The sequence below is a fragment of the Lathamus discolor genome, chromosome 18 (genome assembly GCF_037157495.1).
Source record: "Lathamus discolor isolate bLatDis1 chromosome 18, bLatDis1.hap1, whole genome shotgun sequence".
In the NCBI taxonomy this organism is placed as follows: Eukaryota; Metazoa; Chordata; class Aves; order Psittaciformes; family Psittacidae; genus Lathamus; species Lathamus discolor.
The window spans coordinates 2,072,855-2,095,300 of NC_088901.1; the positions used below are offsets into that span (position 1 = coordinate 2,072,855).

General features: G+C 51.4%; 2 protein-coding genes across 4 annotated transcripts; both read right to left on the reverse strand.

Annotated features, from left to right (window-relative positions):
- Positions 1–1,019: 1,019 nt before the first annotated feature.
- INPP5B (inositol polyphosphate-5-phosphatase B) lies at positions 1,020–17,863 on the reverse strand. Of its 3 annotated transcripts, XM_065697877.1 has the most exons (22): positions 17,759–17,863; positions 17,613–17,680; positions 16,505–16,602; positions 16,110–16,139; positions 15,563–15,673; positions 11,588–11,681; positions 9,949–10,119; positions 9,328–9,429; positions 8,808–8,922; positions 8,046–8,162; positions 7,043–7,230; positions 6,388–6,499; positions 6,134–6,243; positions 5,609–5,744; positions 4,900–5,010; positions 4,089–4,251; positions 3,696–3,931; positions 3,018–3,131; positions 2,562–2,646; positions 2,056–2,183; positions 1,754–1,865; positions 1,020–1,460 (listed from the first exon to the last, which is right to left on the reverse strand). In XM_065697877.1, exons 1-22 carry the CDS (start codon positions 17,813–17,815, stop codon positions 1,336–1,338), a joined length of 2,583 nt encoding a protein of 860 aa, XP_065553949.1. In that variant the 5' UTR covers positions 17,816–17,863; the 3' UTR covers positions 1,020–1,335. The 3 variants fall into 3 exon arrangements, with proteins under 3 accessions (XP_065553949.1, XP_065553948.1, XP_065553950.1); XM_065697876.1 differs by having other exon boundaries at positions 17,613–17,863; XM_065697878.1 differs by lacking the exons at positions 15,563–15,673; positions 16,110–16,139; positions 16,505–16,602; positions 17,613–17,680; positions 17,759–17,863 and adding an exon at positions 14,969–15,038.
- Positions 17,864–19,430: 1,567 nt separating this feature from the next.
- Positions 19,431–22,059, reverse strand: LOC136023503 (uncharacterized). The gene is made up of 7 exons (XM_065698002.1): positions 21,787–22,059; positions 21,426–21,530; positions 21,004–21,157; positions 20,729–20,790; positions 20,073–20,168; positions 19,717–19,973; positions 19,431–19,572 (listed from the first exon to the last, which is right to left on the reverse strand). Exons 1-7 carry the CDS (start codon positions 22,057–22,059, stop codon positions 19,431–19,433), a joined length of 1,089 nt encoding a protein of 362 aa, XP_065554074.1.
- Positions 22,060–22,446: the final 387 nt, after the last annotated feature.

Consider the following 22,446-nt stretch of genomic DNA (forward strand, 5'->3'; position numbering starts at 1 on the left):
GCAGCGCCGGGGTACAGTCACCCGGGGGAAAAGGAGCTGCTGGGGAGGGTGCGGCGGAGCCCCCAAGGATGCTCAGGGGTCTGGAGCGTCTCATGAGGAGACGGTACTGGAGCTGGGGCTGTGCAGCCCAAAGAGCAGCCTGAGGGGGGATCTCCTCAGCGCACATAAATCGTGGAAGCAGCCGCGTTGGGAAAGCCCTTGAAGCTCATCCAGTCCAACCGTTCCCAGCACTGCCAAGGCAGTCACTGACCCATTGCACTGAGGCCTCGTCTCCATGGTGTGTGAGCACTCGCAGGGCCGGTGCCTGCAGCCCTGCCCTGGGCAGCCTGTTCCAATGCTGAGCACCCTCTGGGGCAGGAATTGTTCCTCAGCTCCATCCAAACCTGCCCTGGGGCAGCTTGAGGCCGGTTCCTCTTGTCCCATCCCTTGTTCCTTGGGAGCAGAGCCCAGCCCCTCCTGGCTCCATCCTCCTGTCAGGCACTTGTAGGGAGTGATCAGGTCCCCCCTGAGCCTTCTCTGCTCCAGACTGAACCCCCCAGGGCCCTCACCCGTTCCCCATCACACTTGGGCTCCAGGCCCTGCACCAGCTCCATTGCCCTTCTCTGACCTCACTCCAGCCCCTCTATGTCTCTCTTGCAGTGAGGGGCCCAGAGCTGAGCACAGGATTCAAGGTGCAGCTTCACCAGTGCCCAGTGCAGGGGCACAATCCCTGCCCTGGCCCTGCTGCCACACTGGTGCTGATCCAGGCCAGGATGCTGGGGGCTTCCTGGCTGCCTGGGCACAAGCTGCTCATGTTCAGCTCCATCAATCAGCACCCCCAGCTCCTTTTCCTTAACTCGAAGGTGGATGCCAGGAGGATGGAGCCAGACTCTTTCCAGTGGTGCCCAGTGACAGGACAAGGAGCAATGGCCATAAACTAAAACACTGGAAGTTTCACCTCAACATGAGGAAGAACTTCTTGCCATTGAGGGTGGCAGAGCACTAAACCAGCCAACATCCAGAACAGGCAGATCAGCTGATAAAAGGCACTGAGAACTCTTTATTTAAATAACACAGGCTTAAAAGTCTGAGTTTTAATACAACATAAATAAAATACAGTGTTAAGTATCAGCTTTTATATTTCTGCTTGTCTACGTACAGCTTATTTAGAAATCTTATATACTTTACATCTTAAACAGTGACAGCTGATTCTAACTCCCTGCTCAGTGCCTTTCAAAAGCCATAGATTGTATAAAATACTGTGATATGTATTAAAAAAAAAGCCAGTAGACTGTACAACCCCAATATTTTTACAGTAATTTGATACCTAAAAATACGATTAGCTGCATCTGAGATTCACGGTAGATTGTCTTCTCTCAAGAGGAACTGATGGATAAATTGCTGAGCTTTACTCTTTTCAGTTATATCAGGTGGAGGGTGTCCAGGAGGAGGTCGAAGTAACAAGCCACCAAATATACTGGCTGTATTCATAACAGAAAAGAGAAATCAATAAAGCAGACAGGAAGAGCTGCTCAGCAGCAGGGCAGCAAGGGTAATTCCCCCAACCCCAGTCAGTCAGAGACAGCACCTGCCTTCAGAATGGGGTAAGATAAGGCTAGTGACCCACACACCTCACTTAGGCTGCTGCAGTGACTGGTTTTCTATGGACTGCTCACTGCTATATACTTCAGAGCAGTGAGGCCACGACTGTGCTCACATTTGTTACACCACTGCCCCCCTGCTCTGAACAGAAGGGGTATTCTGCTCTCCTTACCGAGAATATTCACATCCAAATGATTTTTCCCTGAATTCTTCAGTAGTTCTCGTAGAAATGCCATGAGATAGTCAAACACATTCTTATGGCACGCTGGCAGGTTAGAGATAATCTGAGGAGGGGAGAAAAAACAGCATTTACATTGAAGACACAGGAATGGCTTAGCAACATCTATTACCAACACCACCTTGTCTGCCCTTCATAACTAAAAAGCACCATTCCTGAGAGCAAAAACTAGGCTGGGCATAACCCAGTCTGCCTGCCTTCCCTCTGGAACTAGAGAACAGTGAAGAGAGCAATACCTGGCAGCTCTGAGGGTAGTTGCTGGCACTCTCCAAACAGCTGCTGTAGAACCTGGAGCAGATGACCGGCTCAGGCAGGCTTTCCAGGAAGAGCAGCAGGGCTTCTGCTACCGAGTGGTTGCTGCCAACTGATCCAAAGAGGGTTAAGGAAGAGGCAAGTAAGTACACTGTGATCTGGTTTGGTCACATTTCTGCTGAAACATTAATCTTTGCCCAAGTCTCCAAAAACCTCTCCTATTGTTCACAGCTTTGAGTTACATCACTTCACATAGCAAGCTGTTTCCTTTGGCAGTTGGACTCTTACATGATTCATCGACACTGCAAGGAATTAGTGGAGGCATTAGTACTGACAACAAGGAGTAGCAGGAACTGCAGAGCTCGATTACCCCAAGACAAGACACAATGATTTAAAAACCATAGTGGAGCACAGCAGATTGATCAAATCCTTTCCAGCTTTGATCACTGAGGTGTAGTGAGCTTTACCAGACATCAGGCTGAAAGGATACGGAGGGTATCGTGCATTCCTTTGTCCAAACAATCTCGGATTTGCTCAAATTCAGATCTGAGGCCTGGTTGCTGAAAGAGATCCTCCTGCAAAGACCAACAGTCATTCTCAAGTGAAATAAAAGTTATTTGGATAAGTACAGCAATGTTGTTGTAATCTGGCTGGAAAAATCTAAGTTGTTAGGTATCAGCACAAATCTCACCATGAGGACCTCTAGAAGGGCTGCTGTGCAGTAACAAGCAATGCAGGAGGGAGGCTGGTGGTGCAAGCCACACACAGACAAGGTCACCAGCCTGAAACGGTGCAACCTAGAGCACCAGGACCACTTACCTCAATGTCCTTTATCTCTCTCTACCATTGGCCACAGTTCACAACGACTGCTATTACCAGTATCTTCTTCGAAACTAAACCTAATGTAAACCAGTTATTTTGAGTTTACAGTATGAATGCTGCCCACCTGCTGGGAAGCGTTGCGGTACAAGTGATCCACCATCATCCACAGCTCTTTTGGGATGTCCATTGGCTTTTCAGCTGGAACAGCATCATCGCTCATTTCTAGTGGCATCAGGGTCTGAGAGAAGGAGGTGTGGGGAGAGGGGGAAAAAAGAAAGGGAGAAAAAAGGCAGCTAGCCAAGTTCTTGCTAATACTTCAGAGTTAAGACTTGCTGAGAAACTGCAGCTTCACTCACAACTTCATGCAAGACTAGTACAACGGGCACATTTGTATCTGAAGTCCAGACAAAAGAAACAAGCTGCTCTCATAACATGCTTCATGTGCACTTAGCTCTATAGAAGCATTACATCATGCCTCACATCTACACACACATCTCCATTCCATGCGGAGAAAGCCAAAGGCTTGGGGAAAAGATCCATATTTAGAAGTTGCACACCTTTTTTAAACATGCAGGCAGAGCAAATGGATCTTACTTCCAGTGCTCTCTATATGAAATGGGTTGGTTCCTCCACGTGAAGAACTAGGGCAGGGTGTGCAGACGGTGCACTGGAGAGCACAAGCTGCATCAGCATTCTCAGACTATGGACCAGGGAAGTGGAAGAAGGCTCTTTAAGGATAAAGACTTAATATCTAGTTTAACGGTTCTTGTGGGTTCAGAAGAGAATCTTGTCTGAAACTCACAAGTTTCCAAATGGATTCTGCTGACATGTCCTGGATTGGTTCCCTCATGTGACACAGCGTATGAATGGGAGACCCAAAGCAACTTGGCAAGTAGTTGCCTGTTACAGATAGAAAATAATCCTTCCCCCTGTTCAGGTGCAAGACCAAGATATCTTCAAGTTTTTCCTCTCCAGAGTTTAAGTGTGTAGCTGTAGATTTATTAACAAACACCTCCAGCTCAATTGTGATCTCAGCATCTGCCAGAAGACAAAAAACCCAACATATTTCATTACAAAAAGGTATTAAACCAATAAACCTGCAAACAGGCAGAGGAGTCTCAAAACAGCAGAGAGAACTAAGACAAAAGGTGACAACAGTAGCTCATTGGCAAGAGATGAACAATGAGGAGCTCACCTGAGAGCAGAAAGCCCTTACTGGGATTAGCAATGAGCCACTCCTTACTGTAGCTTTCCTCATCTGGTTTGCTGATAAATTCAAACTGGCAGGGCACTTGTCCATTGCGGATTGTAAACCTCTCCACCTGCAGCTGCATGTATTTCACATCCTCAAAATGGAACTAGAAACAAATACCAGTCACCATTATCAGCCAAGTCCACCTTGCCAAGCACCAGCAGCAATTCCTGTCCTATGGTTTAATCATTAAGCAGCAAAATACTCAGATTAACCCCCTTGCTCCTGCATCCCATCTCTTCCAGGACTACACAGGATTAACATTTGCTTACTCTATATGCTGTTACCTGTATCAGTGCCCTTTAACTGTATCAGGGCCCTTTAAAACAAACGTTCCCCTCAAATAACCTCAATGAAACCTGAGAACAAGATAACTGAAGCTCCAGATGTATCATTTGCTTATCTTTTGTAGGCCCCAAAACAAAGCAAATGCCAGGTTTGTGACCTTCTCCAAATCCTCCAGAATTTACATTTTATGTTTCAAAGAACAAGTCAGAGCAAGGGCCACAAACTGTCCTTTTACTCCCACCCCACCTCAAGGAGCAGCACAGCCTATGTTTCAGTCTGGTACTGTGGATGGAATTTACCTGCATCTAAACAGAGACTACTATTTCTAGGGCTTGTAAACAGAGACCAGTTGGAAGACACATTATTATTGCTCTTTGGAACCAGACCCCATGGTCTAGAATCCATCTTCTACCAATGGAATATGGTTCTGGAGTCTAGGGAATCACAGCACAGGAACATACCCTACCTCTCTCCGTGAAAGGGTCACCGAGGGAATGTTGGCATTCTCCAGCTTATCCAAGGAGCGCACTATTTCCTCGAAGGCTTTTCGGTAGAGCTCCTTATCCACAACTTTCACCTGAAAAGGACACACACTGCAGCAACAGCCACTGACTGCACCTCTGTGGGAGAGCTGTAACACAGCTGGAAACATGAAGCAATTTGATTTTAGCAGCACACCAGTGTATACAACATGTGTAATGAACAGAGCCACCTGGAGCACTCACACTCTAAGATCCCCCGTGGATCCAACAGTAAAGGACCTTGCCATAACTAGCAAGTAGTAGTAGAGCAGCTCTTGTGGGCTTTCCTTAAATAAAAGCCTGAAAACACTCTGCTGTGTTATTTGATGTAGAATTCCTGCACTGCAAGTTTCTATGTTATTAGGAAAATAACAAAAAAAAAAAAAAAGGCAAAAGAACACTTCTGAACAAACACCTCCAGATATTCATGCATTATTCTGCTTCACTGAGTCATTTAACACAACCCTGGCTTGCTAGAACCACAGTCCTACCTCAGTATCTTATCTACCCCACCTTTTAAACCATTGTTCTCTGTGGATGCCATAAAAGCAAGAGGAGAGGGAATGTGGCAGGAGAACCTGCCCCCTCCTTCCTGCTCTCTCCACACAGAGCACAAGGTCAGCAAGTTATTTCTTTCAGCACTGATGTACTTACCCCAATTTCAAACATGGAGCTAACTGGCTTATGATCGCTGATCTTCAAAGCCATATGGCTGCGATAGCTTAGCTGGGTGATGTTCTGCCCTTTCCAGAGTATCCGATCACACCAGGCTGGAATGCGACACTTCTCACTACAACAGAGGTCCAAATGAGTTTCCGGGCACAGTGCAGGTGGGGCAGCAATGCAAGGCACAATCCTGCTCTCCCACAGACTTGGTGTTTTGTTGATGTGGTGTGGAGCTAGGTCTCTATCAAAGTTGTATTTTCTACAGTTGCTTTTGCTAGTTATAAATGTCTACTATTAGGTATCTCTGTAGCATGCTTTACTTTCTACTTCTTTACTACCTCTAGTGGAAGGTGTCCCTGCCTGTGGCAGGGGGTTAGAACTGGATGAGCTTTAAGGTCCCTTCCAACCCAACAGCTATAACCTCAGAACTGCTCCTGTTTATAGCCATTAGCTCTGCAATTCTTTTTAGCTTTATTTCCTTTGGTAGCATCACACATGAGGCACCCACCGTACCTTGTGTCCCAGTCATCACAGCCAGCATCATATTTGTATGTTGGCTGGAAAGAAATCTCTCCCTCTGTAAAGCCTTCAAAGGCTGCATTTGCATCCATTTGCCTCTTTAGCTAGGAAACAAAAAAAGGATAAAAAACGTATTTTTCAGTAAGCTCAAGCACAGTTCCCATATGAGGTAAAAGGGAGATATCCAGCACTGCAGTTTCTAACTAGCACCCTCCAGCACCACCTGCAGGTAGGTGAGACATCAGTACCTGGTCATACCGGCAAAGCTCTAGAAATGCCTTCTCATCTACCAGCTGCTTCACTTTTGCCACATCCAGATCCTCCAGCCGATAGTTGAGGTCACCCAACCATAGAATCACACTGAAAGAGAACGTACACCAGAAGTCTGCACAGAGGCCTGAGGATGTCCAAAGCACAAGCGGGCAGCGCCGCAGCCGTGCCTCAAACCACCCAGTGCCAGCAGGAGCTCTTCAGCAGGATCAGGTGGATGCTTCTCCATCAGAGAGAACAAGACTGAAAACTTGAAAGAGAAGCTACGTTTTCTGCCTTCGCTGGGTTTAATTCCTACTCTGCATGCTTGTCACTAGCTCTTAATAACTGGTACTTTTAATGGTCCACACTCATTAAATCCCACAACCCGCTTGGGAAACTGATGCATATTATCACCCCATTCCCACTCCATGCTTGAAAACAAAAGAACCTGGAATAGCATAAGAAGGCAAGTGACTTGTCAGCACTGTATGGGTACCACTCTCAAAACCAGGCTTATGGTAAAGCATTTCAGGCCCCTGCAGATCACTGGGCACCCTTTCTTACAACCCTGCTGAGAGAACATCATGGCCCAGTACATTCAGATGGTTCTTCCTTGCCACATGCAGCAATTCCCAGAGACAGGAAGCATACTCATGTTTGCCAATAGTGAGAGGGGGCAAATCTGGATCCGACTGGCAGAATTGCATCCGAGAGCAGATGTCTTTGAAGTCCTGGTTCCTCCGCTCGTATTCCTCCATGTGAGCTGCGAGGTGGGAATTCACAATGCACACACTAGTGTTATGGAACTTAAACCTTATGGCAACACCACCTTTGTTACCCTGAAAGATAAAGACAAAGACATTGGTCAGAAGCTTCGACGCAACAGATGAATCCACAAAGGAGTTACTCGAAGTGGCTAAGCCAAAAGACATTGAGGCAGATGGTTTAACTGCAGAGGAAGGAAAAGGCTGAAAATGCTACTGACAATTGGTGCATGAACTGAAGCCAGTAACTCACATGAAGGTTGCACACAGCAAGCACATAGAGCTCAGTTTCTCAGGAATTAGCTAACGCAAAAGGAAAGTAAAATCACTAAGATCTGCTCCATTACTTCAGCAAGTCCTGAAACCAATTTAGCCACAAACTGCATCTTTTAACACAAACCAGAAGAGAATTGTAAATGGAGGGGGAAGCCATGGCTTAGCTGGTCAAGCCCACCACTGACAAGGTATAAAAACTACAGAAACTACATTCAAAGGGCATGGATTTCATTCAGTGGTGTGGAACGTGCAGGAAGTCCTCCTCAGGAAAACTGATCTGGATAGACACGTTCGCGTTTCTTCTACTCATGTCTCCCTCTGTTACTTGCTTTGGGCAGAATCACAGCCAGCATCAAAATCATGTGAGAGCCAGGCTCCACAGAGCCCAGCATGTGCAATCAGGAAGAAAAGACCTTCAAAGATTCTCCCTCAAGGTCTTTGAGCCTTTGCAAGCAGAGGGCAATTCCCTCTGGCAACACCTGGAGCTGGCAAGAGGACAGGACTAGGTGCTTCCAAAGGCAGCTGCATCCCTCAGCTGGAGGAATAACCACTACATTTAAGGAGAGGGGCTCTCCAGGGCTTTTCTCCATCTCACACACAGTGGCCATTCTTACCATCCTCCCCATGATTCCAGTTCCCACAGTCTCAGCTTCCACCTCGGAGATGTTCAAAGCAAGTTCCGCTTTCACATACAACAGAAGCATGATTCCCACGAGCCGCACAAGTTTCACCTGAAAAACAGATCCTGTTCCATTAAATACTTGAATGGGAGAAGTCTGGAATGAGAAGGAACGTCACCCCCCAGTCCAGAACACAGGTCACCAAAATACAGATGGAGAAAGAGAGAGTTCCAGGCTCATCCAACAGAGCAGCTGGGCCCACAAGCGCTCCCAGCAGCACAGCACAGGGAAGAGCCAGGGACCAGCACCCCAGTAAATGAAGCTAAAGCCCAAAGCAAAACCTCCAGCACAGGCACAGCTCACGGAAGGAGCTTCCCTTCAACAACAGTGACAAGAAACAAGAAACCTAAGGAGCAGGAGCCACAACATAAGTAGCATTCCTACCAAGATACCTTCACAACTCATTCCACCATGCCCTGTGGAGACAGACATGGAAGAAGCTAAGATACTTCTTATTCTCTTCCCCCACAATAGCAGGGGCTTCCTTTATGCATGGATGCCTAGCTCTGGTCTCCTGTCCTGCCCTCACCTTGGTACCCTGCACAGCAACCCTCCCTGCTTCACCTTCAGAGTGCTTCTGCCTGACCAAGAGCTATAGACAACAAACCTCTGGATGTTACAGCAACTGAGAACTAGAAAAACCAACGAGAAAAGAGGCTCATGTGGAAATCAAATCCTCCCAAAAGCCGCATGTACCTTTGCGTATTTGGCATCTGGGTGAAGACTGTCAGTTACAGCTTTAAACCACTCTTCTTCCTTCGGTGTGTCATTGAAAAAGAAGGCTTCTTTACTCAGATCAAGCTCCTGGAAACTGTGTTAAGAGGAAGGAACCCATGGATGCATGCACTTGTTTATAACTTTCCAACCCTTCCCTCTGGGAAAGAACTGAATCAATTTATACACACTACATTTATAACTGAAAACTCGAATTCAGTTATGCAGATTTTAGAGGTATGTTAAGTGTAAAAAGCTCAATTACTATCAGGATTAAACTAAACGGCATTAAAGATTTTGGAACACTGCAGTGCCAGAATTCAAGCACTAGCAGATTTACAGCCCTTCCAGGCTATGCAAATACACACTCTAAAGCTGTGCAATGGAGTCAGTGCAAACATTCCTCAGCTGTAGTGTCTTGGCTAAACCTCCATGCTACCAATTCACAGGCAAGCAACCCATAGTTAAGGTGTGGAAGGATGGGCCAGAAAGAGACACTCACCCCACACAATAGATGTCTGGAGGCTCAGCATCACATCTCAGCCAGGACTGGAGGCTTTCTTTGGGTGACTGACCATTCACATTGTAGGTCCCCACAAAAAATCTGCAAACAGAGTCACTAAATCCCAGCACTGCAATTGTAGAGCTGATGGAAATACCCCTATTAGTAACCCATGTAACTTAACAACTGATTAGAAGTAACATGTTTCCAGAGGGGAATTAGGAAAATGTGACAAAATTTAAAGCCCTAAAATGATTTAATTACAGCAGCATCTTTACAGACAACATGCATATTTACATGTAGTGTAGAAAAGAAAGAAGACTACATGATAAACAGTGAACAGAGCAGTGAGAGAAGGCCAGAGGTGCACAGAACTGATGCACATCCAGACACAGTCTGAAACAAGCACAGGAAAAAGGCCATTTTCTCAACAAGAACAGGAGGCCTCGACATAGACATGAATGAAATTCTTCTCTGCTAATGCCTAAGTGAGGAAAGCAGGCTCTTCTGGGAAGTATGGATCACACTTTTCTAGTGTACATCAAACCTAGATGAAATAACAGCTTATGCTAATAAACTTACACCCCACAAGAAGAAGTCCTTCTCAGGAATGACCATTACCTGAAGTTCTGGATGTATGTGTAGGAACCCTCCTGTTGTAGAAGCTGAGATTTAACAATAGTATCTCGTAGTCCGAACTTTGGCTCTGATAAGATTGAAGCCTTATCTGACACCATGACGCTGGAGGACCGCACCATTTCAGTTGTCACTTCAAGTCTGGGTTTGTTTTGCCTGGAAACAAAAGCAAAACTGTGTGATGAAACCCAGGATATACACACACCCTGAACAGCTTCCTTCTGCCACCACGGACTTGATTCACACTTATCTGTTTCATGGACGATAATTGATGTTTGGGATAAGCAAACAAGACCAAAAGGAGCATTTCTTGTATCTATAGATAAAACCAGCGTAACTGAAATAACAAATGGTTTTCACTAACGTGGTGCAACCTGTTGGTTCACAGCAGGCCTTACTCATACCTCAATGTTGATACAAAACCTGTACACCTTCCCTGCTTCCTGGAGCAGGGAGATGCAAATCTCCTCTCCTGCTGCCCCTGCTCAGCCCTTCTGACCTCAGCAGAAGCAAAGCCTCTGGTGGAAAACTCCCAGCTCTGCCTAGAAAGGAGGCGGCACAGAATGGGTGGAGGTAAAGCTGGTTTTATTTAGTATCCCATGGCTCTGCAAACTCCTTTTGCAATAGCACTAATGCCACAGCTTGGGAGTTCCCACACCAAAAGGATGATGATAAGAATTTAAGGTCACCAAGTCGCACACCAGTGCCAAGGACAGCACACAGGCTTCGAAGGATACACAGCGAGGTCCACAAAGTCCTGGGAACTGGAAAATGAAACTGTGACATTTTAAGAGTATATCTATGGGACAGGGTGGCCCTAAGCCAAAGCTCTCTGAATTCCAAATAAACAAGGCTAGCGGCTCCTGTTCTACTAAACTTCCAAACTATGCCCAAATAGGGGACTAGCAGGACTGTCCCTGAGAGGCTGCACTGAAATTCCCACTAAAGCTCTGACAGCATCCTTGGGCTGAACTTTCTCCTCTCCTAACTACAATCTGCAGACTCTAATCTCAAACAGTTGACAACTTCTGCTCTAGATTCCACCCCTCTGGGGACTGCAGCCGATGCAGCCGCTCCCAGATGGACCCAGATAATGCAGCCACAAGATTGCTCGAGCACTGGCGTGTGCACAGACCTCACGTGCTGCCACCAGAGACAAACTTCCCCAGTTGGTTTCCCACTGAAAACAAGGAAGCAGAAAGATCGCTGCACTTTTTCTTTCTCTAGACATCAAAGCATCAACAACCTGCTCATCGCAGTTAATTCCATCTGCATGCAAGATTACCCAGAACTTATATGTATTTACTGTCACTCTACAGAGATCCTTTGTGGAGGAGAGCCATAGCTAAACCAGCAAAGAAACATTGCCAGCACATTGACTCCTCACTAGACCTTCCACAACGAGCTGACGTGCACAACTCTCCCTCCAAGTGAATGCTCCCTGGCAGTGTTCAAGGCCAGGTTGCAGGGCTTGGAGCAACCTGCTCTAGTGGAAGGTGTCCCTGCCCATGGCAGGGGGCTGGAACTGGATGAGTTTTAAGGTCCCTTCCAACCCAAACCAGGCTGGGATTCTATGATTCAACTGCTTCACCAAAAACTACACAAAAAGAGAGAGATACCATACCCAGGAGCACTTCTATCAGTGCTGTCGTAGCTCCGGTTCTGGGTAACCACAGGCTTTTTTCCGTTCTGTTTGACACCTTCAGAACCAACCACTTCTGCAAAGAAAAACAACAAAACCAAAGAGTTTCACATTTAACACAAAATGGTCTTTAATTTAACAACACACTCATGCACACACTGGCAAAAATCTGTCAGCAGAATATTAGATCCATGTGGAGAAACAAAGCACCCCGCAGCCTCTCTCCGTTACCCGAGAGATCTAACTTAATGTGACAGAACTCTTCCGTGACAATGCAGCTTCCCCTCTAGAGGAAGAATTGCCACTAGGATGTGGTGGGGTCACAGAGAGCAGCTGAGCTGGTGGCTCTCCATCAGAGCTAAGCCAAACCAGGACTTAGCAGCACAAAATCCAAGGCTTTATCTTAGGAATCTAAAAAATGTAGGTTAATAACAGGGTTTTCCTTTCTGAAGGAAAGCAGGAAGTACAAAGAAAGGAAAAGGAATTAAAAACAACCCCCCAAAACCCACACTGCCATTTAAAGGGTTTCTACTTATCTACATGCAGACAGCAAAGCACAAGCATCTCCCTACTGAAGACCATGTAGAACATTCATCACATGAGCCTACTGTACCGCAGCAGAAACAAGTGCCTCAATGCGAAACAACCACCTCAAGATGCTGCCACTTAGCACACAAATCTAATGATCATAGAGAAACTGCTCTTAAGATTCTAAGGTTCCAGTCATTGAGCTGAGCTGCTCTTTCAGTGAGCACAGCCCAGAAGAATTAAAATGTTATTGTTGTCATAATACACGCTCCAGGACAAGAGCACAAACCAGAAATAGAACCTGAAGTACTTTTACTGAGGCACTCAGGATATAAACAACTTGACAAGAAGTGGCCGTTTCTCAGCTTGGAAAACCTCTTCTGCCCAAGAGCCCTCTGAAAATAAAGACTGTGTAAGAGGATTTATCAGAGCCTGGCTACAGAAGAGCCCGTGACTCAAACCTCATTACTGATCATGCAGCTCAGAGATGTGCTGCGAAACTCGGTCTTGGTGAGCTGGGATGGAGCTCACCACAGTACTTCATACAGGCATTAAATACTGCACCAGTGCTGCCTGAGCCTCTGCAAGCTCTCTGAGTCTCTGCAAGCAATGTAGAGAGATAGGACAAGAGCTTTAAGCTAAAAGAGAGAAGATTTATTAGAATAGATATTAGGCAGAAGCTCTTCCCTGCGAGGGTGCTGAGGCGCTGGCACAGGGTGCCCAGAAAAGCTGTGGCTGCCCCATCCCTGGCAGTGCTCAAGGCCAGGTTGGACACAGGGGCTTGGAGCAAGCTGCTCCAGTGGAAGGGGTCCCTGCCCATGGTAGGGGTTGGGACTGAAGGAGCTTTAAGGTCCCTTCCAAACCAAACCACTCTAGGATCCTACGATTTGTGTCCTGCTCAGTGCTGCTGACACAGCCACTACATGATCCACAGATCACAGTCATGGATCACACTTTTGCATTTTAACCTCATGAGCAGAAATCAGTTCCAGCTAGGATTCTCCTAAGAAAGTCACCATGGAAAAGGGCTGTTTCCCTGGGACAAATTTATATCTAGATACAGATAGCCAGAGGGATCTGTGGGTTAGCAAACTGAAGTGGAATATTTAGCAAGGTAATGACCTTGTTCAGTAATTGAACTGGGCACAGAAATGAAGAGCTATATGCAGAGAATACAGAACAGCAGGAAGTACACGGTCTGAATCAGGCAGGATTTGCAGCTAAAGGAAACTGAAGCAGGAATAAAGATGCTCTTGTTAAAAACATGCACTGACATTATAGTGCCACAGCAGGAAAATGTATTGTACCTTTTAGGTAACACAGAATTTGCACTTAAGTGTTCAGAAGGGAGAATTAAATTAGCCCTGCCATTGGTTAGATGAGCCTTAGCCCGTCTGCTCTCTCCTTAACAGAAGTGTAAGCAGCAATCCATGCAGGACTGGGCTACTCCAGCCTGGAGGGAAGTTTGTTCTCTTCAGGGTTCCAAATGAAGCAGCACCACGTCTGTGACTGTGACTGCACAGAGACAGGTTGCTGGGTAGGGGCTTTAACCAAAATTGCAAACAGAAACCATACAAGGTGAAGCACATTTAAATCCCTCCACAGATGCACACTCATTCACCAGCCAGCTTTAATTCATAGAGGAGGTAACAAACTAATATAACTTTACTATCTATCAAGTTGCACCAGGGAAGGTTTAGGTCGGGTATTAGGAAAAATGTCTTCACCAAAAGGTTTATCAAGCACTGGAACAGGCTGCCCAGGGCAGTGGTGGAGTCACCATCCCTGGAGGTATATAAGAGCCTGTGGATGTTGCCCTTAGGGACATGGTTTAGTGATGGACTTGGCAGTGCTGGGTTAATGGCTGGACTCGATCTTAACGGCCTTGTCCAACCTAAACAGTTCTATGATTCAACTAGCAAATGGCAGTATTTATACAGTATTTAAATGTGCTTTGATTTGCATATCAAAGTTGCTATCTCAGCATGCATGTTAATTTAAGGACAGAATGAGACACAGCTATTCCTGGAAGACAAACCTCATTCTATACTGATTTATGTTCCGAAAGACCCCAAAGGATGGCAGAGAGCATCTTCCTCTGCTAATACAAGAGGAAAGAACCAAAACCAAACCAACCAAAACTCCTGGTCCAAAAAGCCTGGACTCCTCTGACTCGAGATCATGAAATCACAGAATCCCAGGTTGGAAGGGACCTCAAGGATCACCTGGTCCAACCTGTCTGGGCAAAACATGACCGAGACTATCGTCCTAAACACAATGAAGCCTTGAAAACGCAACTTGGCCAAAGCTCAGAGGTACGATTTGATAGGGGAACTACTTCCCAAGGAGCTCACCATTCATAGGGTGTTACTGCGCTCTAGAAACAACAAAACCACAATAACAAAGGGCCGGGGTTGTGTTTCGTTCAGCCTGTTTTGCCTCCCAAGATACGCCCAGGTCTCTCCCAGCCGGTTCCAGGCTCCACATTCTCACACGAGGGGCCCGTCCCGCACTGCAACCCCCAAGTTCGCCCCTTCCCTCCTCTGCTCTGACTTCGAGGAATCGCTGCGGTGCTCCGCGTGTCCCCACACCTGCGCTCCGCAAACAGGGAAGCGGCCGCCGGGCCGAGCCGAGCCGATCGATCCGCACCGGACCCACCGAAGCCCCGGCGATCCGCGCCGCGGGCGTCGTCCCCCGCAGAGCGGCCGGGCCGTGCCCGAGCACCGGCGTTCCCCGCATAACTCCGGGCTACCGGTCAGCGCAGCTCCCCCGCCCGCCCCGCTCCTTCCCCTTCCCTTCCCTCCCCGTCCCGTCCCCGGTGGGACCCGCGCTCACCTCGGCGGAGCCGCCCGCCCGCGGACATCGCCGCTGCTCGGCGCCGCCACCGGCCCCGGCCCGCCCCGGCTCAGCACCGCCCCAGCGCCCGCCCCGTTCCGGCCGCAGGCAGCGGCGGCGGCTCCGAGCGCGCCTTCCGCGGGGGTCGATCCAGGCGCTCGGAGCCCCGTGCGACGGCGCGGCGGGAGCGGAGGCGAGCCCCGGGCGGAACGGGGTGAGCGCGGGGCCGGGCAAGCGGCAGGGCTGATCCTCGCCTCGGGGGCGGGCAGGGCAACGGGAGGACAGGGCGAGAGGGAGGGCACACGCCGGGAGCTCTGCTTGGCCCTCTCCGGCTCCAGACGAGCTCCGGTGCAGCCTTTGGAGAGCAGGTACCGGCATCTGCTCGGCGAACACACCGAACATCTCTGCCGAGCTGCGTGAGGAGCCGCCACGCTGCGAGCTGCAGCAACTGTGTGCAAGTTTCAGGCACCCCTCAGCAGGGACCAGCCGAGTGCCTGCACCTCCATCTGCCACCAGCCCCGAGGGTCACATCCAGCCCAGCAAGGGGATGGCTCCATCCAGCCCAGCAAGGCTCCATCCAGATGGAGCTCGTACCTTCCCGGCACCGGCTGACCTCCCGCAGGAACGCGCGCGTGTGGGAACCGAAAGGCAACTGCACCGTGAATTCATCATCTTCTGAAGTGATCAGGACAGTCACGTCACAGCCTGAAGACAAGGGGAGAAAAAGAGCTCCTGGGGTCAGCCCTCAGCATCTGAGCATCTCCTGCGCTCTGCAGCAGCAGGTTAATGCATGCAGACTTAGCAACAAGCCTCTCCAAGCCACATTTTACATGAGAATGCCATTTAAAACCGGAAAAGTCAGCATTTATAATAATTTTTACCCTGTTCATTCAGTGACAATGATTAATCTTCCAGCAGCAGTTTAAAAGCCTCTGGAAAAAACATTCCTTTGGTTGAGTGGGCGGGACAATACTTCTTAACATGAATGAATCACAGCAAACAGCACCCCAAGACCCCCAACAGGAGCCAGACAAGATCCCCCCACTCCATAGTCCGGACCACCAGAGCCCCTGCTCCAACCCCATGGAGTGCATCTGCTTCAAGGGCCCAGGAATGCTCAAAACACCACAAGAGAACTCACCAAGGACGTGAAGGTCAGTGTCAATTACAACTGCAAACATAAAACACAGGTTTGGTTACTAAGCAAGGCAAGAGGTTCGCAGCCCACGCTGATGCGCTGAGGTTAGCAAGCTCAGTAAGTTCCTCAAATCCCAAGTACTCCTGGTATGCACAGAGACAGGCAGAACAAACCTGCTGGGGCTGGGAAGGACATGGGGCACTCTGGAGTGGAGAGCAATTCACGTAGCAGGACCCTGGCAGTGGTGTGCACAGCACACAGGAGTCACCAGGGATTACAGAATGAATTAGAAACGTGAAAGCTGAATAGATCCCAAATGTCATTAAGTAGAACAACAAACTATGAACTCTAAACTCTTCTTTGGAGGCGGCCGCTAAGCCACCCAAGTGTGTTCGTACCTTCTTCCACTGCAAAGCCCTCTGTGATGGGGATGACTTTCTCCAGGCAGACATCCTCAGCCTCGATGGCCATCCGCCGGTGAGTGTATATGTGGATCCTGCAAGCACAGAGCAGACACAGAGGCAATGCCTCCTTGATTCTGGCATCGCTGCAGGTACAGACAGATCCCAACCCACCCGGGAGCACCTGTGAGCACAGCCACACGCCAACCCCAGAGCAGTTCCGGACTGTGCAGCCAGCCACCTGCTCACCCATCATCTGAATGCGAATGAATTGCAGGCTCGTGGAATCCCAGGCTGGAAGAGACCTCAGGGATCTCCTGTCCAACCTTTCTAGGCAAAGCATGGCCTAGATTCGATGGGCCAGCAGCCTGAACAGCTGAATCATAGAAGGATTGGAAGGGACCTCAAAGCTCCTCCAGCTCCAACCCCTGCCACGGGCAGGGACCCCTTCCACTGGAGCAGCTTGCTCCAAGCCCCTGCGTCCAACCTGGCCTTGAGCACTGCCAGGGATGGGGCAGCCACAGCTCCTCTGGGCACCCTGTGCCAGCGCCTCAGCACCCTCACAGGGAAGAGCTTCTGCCTAAGAGCTCATCCCAGTCTCCCCTCGGGCAGGTTCAAGCCGTTCCCCTTGGCCTGTCCCTACAGGCCCTTGTCCCAGGCCCCTCTCCAGGTTTCCTGCAGCCCCTTTAGGCACTGGAGCTGCTCTCAGGTCTCCCCTTCAGGAGCCTTCTCTTCCCCAGGCTGCAACCATCCCAGTGCCCAGTGCTGGGAAGCCCAGCACTTCCCTGGCGAGACCGCTCCCGTGGCCGAGTGTGCGCGACTTCCCTCTCGCGTCCCGCAGCACATCCCCAGGAGCAACCTGTGCCAACACCCCCGGGCCCCCCATCTCCATCTTCTTCAGAGCCCTCGGAACGAGCGCGTTTGTGCCCTGGCCGGCCCACCGGAGCGCAGGGCCCGGGCTGCCCGCAGTGACCACCCGCAGCACGGCGCCTCCGCCGCTGCCCAGCGGCGGCCTTCGGGGGCAGGACGCGGCTCCCAAGCGGCCTCCGAGCCCCGGAGCCCTCCCTGTACCCCCCCCCCCCCCCCCGGCGGCCTTGTCACCTACGCGAGCCCGCGGCGGGTCTCCACCAGGCCCAGCAGCCGGCTCCCCGCGGACAGGACGCCCTGCACCGCCTTCAGCTCCGCGTCAAGGAACGGCCACGGCGAGACGGGGCCCGGGGCCCCCCGCCGCAACCCCGCTGCAAAGGATACGATCCGGCACGTCGCGCCCGCCGCCAGGCTCTCCTGGATGACAACCGACTGGTCCATGCCCGACCCCGCTCGGCACCACCGCCGGGCTCGGCCCACGGGCCCCCCCCCCCCCCGCCACCACCTCAGGCGGGGCCTCCCCCCGTGGCGGCCGTTACCGGGCCCCGCAGCCGCCGCTTTCCGTTACCCCGCCGGAAATAACGGCACCGCCCCGGGAGGGCCCGGCCCGGAGCGGGGCTTGGCCGAGCGGCAGCTCCCGGCCGCGGACTCGGGCCCTGCAGGCCGGGACGGAGCCGCACCGGCGGCTCCATGCAGCGGAGCGGGCAGGGAGGGAGCTCCGGGGCAGAGCAGGGCCAGGAGGGCTCATTCCCCGGGAGCACCTTGAGCTGGTTCCTCGCTGCACTTCAGGACCCGGCTGGCGCAAGGCTGCTTGTTATTAATTACGATTACATTAATAATGATGGGACTTAATTAACACCGAGTGTGTGAAGCATCACCAGTGTTCTGCATGGAGGTGGGGGAGTTTGGCCAAAGTCAGGTCTTCCCACAGATGTAGGAGCAATAACCAAGATCGAGGGATCAGGAAACCCCGGCGCAGTCCCCATTAACGTAACTGCTCCCATCCCTGTGCTCCAGCAGCCATCCAGAATGGACGAGGGACAGCAAAGAGGCAATGAAAGAACGGGCTGAAATAGTCACTGTCAACCCCTGCTCTTACAAGAAACAGCTGGGAGCTGGGTTTGAGACAGAAAACCCCTTGGTTTGGGCCTGTTCTCACTGCTGTTGGGGCCTGAATTCCAAACACATCCCTGTGCCGTGTTTGGGATGCACTGGACCCAGGCCCTGCGATGTGGAACGGGCTGGGTACAGCTTCTGCGACCGGCTCCCAGCCCACAGCCCCTCAGCAGGGCTGGCAGAGCAAACCCCTTCCATCAGCGAACCCCCCCACCCCGTCCAGGCCCTCCCCTGGAGCCCCGGCGCGCTCAGACACGCTCCAGCCCCTGACCAGAGCTCTGTATTTGTGCAGTCCCGGAAGAGACAGCGGTGGCGGAGGACAGCGGAGCGGGAGCGGGCACCGACACCGGTGCGTGCTGCAGCACAGCAGCTCCGGCTGATGCAGGAAGAGGCTGGAGGTGGTTCACGTCATGGCTCCGCTCGGCTTTAGCAGCAGAGAATCACAGCGGTGAAAGGGGATCAGCTACAACAGGAGATGCTTTGAGATGAATCCCGTTTTCCTGCTTCACAACTGGAGAGGAGACAGCTCCTATTTTCACCTACCCAGACAAGAGGTATCCCAATACCAGAGCAGTTTTCAACTAACAAGTAAGAGGATGCTGGAAAGGCCGCGCTGTGAGCAGATTAGCAACTAAAGCAGGCTCTGTGCCTTCAGTCAAGGCAGAACTTTCTGGGGTTTAAGCAGGCTTAACCCCATCCTGTTCCTGCGCCCAAGGTCACTCATCCAGCACCCATAGCCCCAGCTGCAGCAGCTCCCAGAAACCCTTTTTAGCTTGCAGATCTCCCAAGCCTCCAGGTTTTTGGCAGCACAGGGACCAACGGCCCTTTGCAGCTTCCTTAGTGCATGGATTAAATGCTTTTCCTCCGGCTACACTGGGGGAGTCTCAATTACAGAGAGTTAAAACTCACTGAATGTAAGATGCCAAACAGGACGTGGGGCTCACCCATCCCGGGAAGGTGCAGGATTTGGAGTGGAGCTTAGGGATGAGAGGTGGGATTTGGGAATCAGCATCCGGGGCCTGTGCAGGGCAGCAACGGAGCCAAGCTCAGGGGCCTGGGCTTGCCCTGTGGGCAGGAGGCACCTGCACAGGGGAAGAAGCAGCCACATGCAACTGGGCCACCTTGGGACAGGGATGGAACAGAGGGTGTTCAATAGCGGCCTTGGCTGAAGCCAGGGAGAGCAGGGATGCTGAGGAGCACTGCAGAGCATCCGGGCTGCTGCTTACCCCCAGAGGGAAGCAGAGCCCCTGGAAGTGAGGAGAAGAACCACCCCACACCCCATGAGCATCAAGAGCGGGGCCGCAGTCACCCGCCCAGCACCGCTGACGTGGACTTTGCCATCCAGCCGCAGGCAGCTGGCTCTCAGGGTGGCTGGGCAGCACTCCTGGTAACAGGCAGCCTTCGTCCCAGCAGCACAGACTGGTTTGGCAGCCTTGCAGGCTTTGCTGCATCCCGCCATGTAATTCAAGCCCATCTTCTTCATCTGGAAGGAGGAGAGAGACGTTAGCCTGGGGGCCCGGCGAAGCTTTTAGTGTTCACATCACAGGAACCATGCAGGCTCCTGGGCTCTCCTGCCCTTTACCTCACAGAAGTCCTGCCCAACACTGCATCTAGCAACAGCCTTCTTGCCTCTGAAACATCCATCCCCGTGACAGGAGAACGCTGCGCACACCTTCCCCTACGAGAGAGGAGCAGACACTGTTCATTCCTCAAGCAGGACTCCCAGGACAAGCGCTGAACTTTAGACAGCCCTTCTTTCCTAAGGGCTCCTTCCCAAACCCCTCTCTGTTCTGCCTCAGGCATTTTAGATACAGAGATAAAAAGGCAAACAGCACCCATCTGACACTGGAGGAAGCCTGAGTGAAACACCGGCAGCGCAGATGAGTTTCAAGCCTCCTTTTCTTTCCTCTTCAGAGGCCTCTGCAAAGATAAGCACCTTCCCCTCCATGCAGGTGGTGGAAAAAGGCTGCAGTGCCCCATCGGTCCCTGGGGCCGCAGGAAAGGCTCCATGCAGCCAGCTCCAACTGCTTGAATTGATGTAAGCACTGGGCTTGGGAGCAGGCCCGTTTGACAGGGCTCATGATGGACTCTCCTCTTTCAAAGCTGATTGAGGTTCCCCTTCCAGAGGCTGCTTTTGACCCCATAAAGCAGGTGCAGGAGGGGTGCAGGCAGCTTTTGACCCCATAAAGCAGACCCAGGACCCACAGCCACAGCAGCATCTGCCCGGCTGGTACCTACGTTCTGGGGGGGAGCTCTGGAGGTGGTGGTCATCAGTGGCGTGGTGGCGGGGGGCAGGTCACCTGCAGACACAGACAGAGCCCTGTGAGGCTGTGCCCAGCACAGAGCCCATGCAGAACCCTCCACAGCCACACACGGGCCATTCACCACCATGGTTCACGTGCGGAGGAGATGCAGTGATGCAGCCCCAGCTCTCTGCAATGGGTTTTACCCATCATCAACTCCCTCCTCCACAGCAGGATTAACCTCAGACCATTGCCACTGTGGGCACTCACCATAGGAGCTGGCGTTGAGCTGCAGGCAGAGGGAGGAGTTGCAGCAGTCCAGGGCACACTCCCGTGTGCTCACGCTGCTGTTGGTCCTGCACATCCGCGAGCCACAGGCACTGCTGCACCTGGCTGTGTAGTTTGTGCTGGAGAAACGATACAGCTGCAAGAGCAGAGTCAAAGGAAGGAGGGTGAAGAGATGCCTTTATGAAGGAGCAAAAGTAACTGACAGGCTGCCACAGAGAGACAAGGGAAACAGGAGAGTCATGGGTTGTTGCTTTGGAACTGGATGATCTTAAGGTCCTTTCCAACCCAAACCACTCTGTGGTTCTGTGATTCTATGACACAGACTAACAGGGTACTGTGCATTCCCAATATAAAGAAAGAGAAAACAGACTTTCCCCTCTCACAGCCCCGCTGCAGCTCCGTACCTCACAGTAAGTCTCATTATGGCAGGTCACCGTCTCGTTGGCGTGGGCTCCATCCTGGTAACACCTCTCCCCGGAGCACTGGAAGCTCTGGCAGGTGAGCTGGAGCTGGAGGGAGAACGCACCAGGGTGTCACCCTGCAGCAAAGCCTCCTTGCAATGCACCACGGTGCTGCCCCCAGCCATGGCCTCGCTGTCTGCAGAAGCTGCCTCCATGCACCCACCGTGCCCGGGGTGCTCCCCTTCCACACAAGGGATGCTCTCATGGGACTCCTGGTTCTCATGAGAGATCAGTTGGGCTACAGACCGTGTCCATGGGGCTCTAACAGCCTGGCCAACAACCTTCTTGCCATTCCTTTACTTACCTTCATTGCTTCTGTACTGTTCACAGAGGCATTGGTGGCCACCAAGGCGTTGGGGATGGTCACCGATGCGTTGGGGACCACTGAGATGCTGGGGGCCACTGAGGCTTTGGGGACCACTGAGGCGTTGGCAGCTGCCACCAAGGCTTTGGGCACCACCGAAGAGTTGGGGACCACCGAGGTTTTGGGAACCACCGAGGCCCTGGTGGGGACCACCGAGGCGTTGGAGACCACCACTGAGGCTTTAGGGGCCGCTATGGTGTTGGTGGGCGCCATCGAGGCGTTGGGGGCCGTGTTGTGCTCTGGAAGACAGAAAGTTCCCCTTGGTGAAGGAACCACCACCAGCCTCGCCCTGCATCCCTTCCTGAACCACGGCACAGCCCAAAGGGACCTGTGGGAAGCATCAGCCACGTTGTGGTTGGGGTGTGGATGGCACCCAGTGACAGGATGTCCCCGACAAGGTCTGTTTGCAGCCCAGAAGCTCCAAGTAGCTCCCAATAGAGACAAGAAGCCACCAGAGCAGCACTAGGGATATTACATCGGCTTCTCCAACCCCCTTCCAGCCATCCTGCATGGGAAGAACAGGCTTTCCGGGGTCAAAACCTTGGCGAAAGGATCCTCAGCAAGGCTCCATCCTATAGAATACAGCGTGGAGCGGACAGG

What these genes read in the sequence shown, in the direction of transcription:
- INPP5B (XM_065697876.1), bottom strand. Translation starts at nt 17,815, where the DNA reads ATGGACCAGTCGGTTGTCATCCAGGAGAGCCTGGCGGCGGGCGCGACG. An exon ending in ACTGATAGAAGTGCTCCTGG is followed by an intron (nt 10,120 to 11,587) that starts GTATGGTATCTC and finishes TTTTGTTTCCAG; the next exon opens with GCAAAACAAACCCAGACTTG. An exon ending in TAAGGGCTTTCTGCTCTCAG is followed by an intron (nt 3,932 to 4,088) that starts GTGAGCTCCTCA and finishes GTCTTCTGGCAG; the next exon opens with ATGCTGAGATCACAATTGAG.
- LOC136023503 (XM_065698002.1), bottom strand. Translation starts at nt 22,059, where the DNA reads ATGGCGCCCACCAACACCATAGCGGCCCCTAAAGCCTCAGTGGTGGTC. An exon ending in CCAGAGCTCCCCCCCAGAAC is followed by an intron (nt 20,169 to 20,728) that starts GTAGGTACCAGC and finishes CCTCTCTCGTAG; the next exon opens with GGGAAGGTGTGCGCAGCGTT. An exon ending in TTGGGCAGGACTTCTGTGAG is followed by an intron (nt 19,974 to 20,072) that starts GTAAAGGGCAGG and finishes TCCTCCTTCCAG; the next exon opens with ATGAAGAAGATGGGCTTGAA.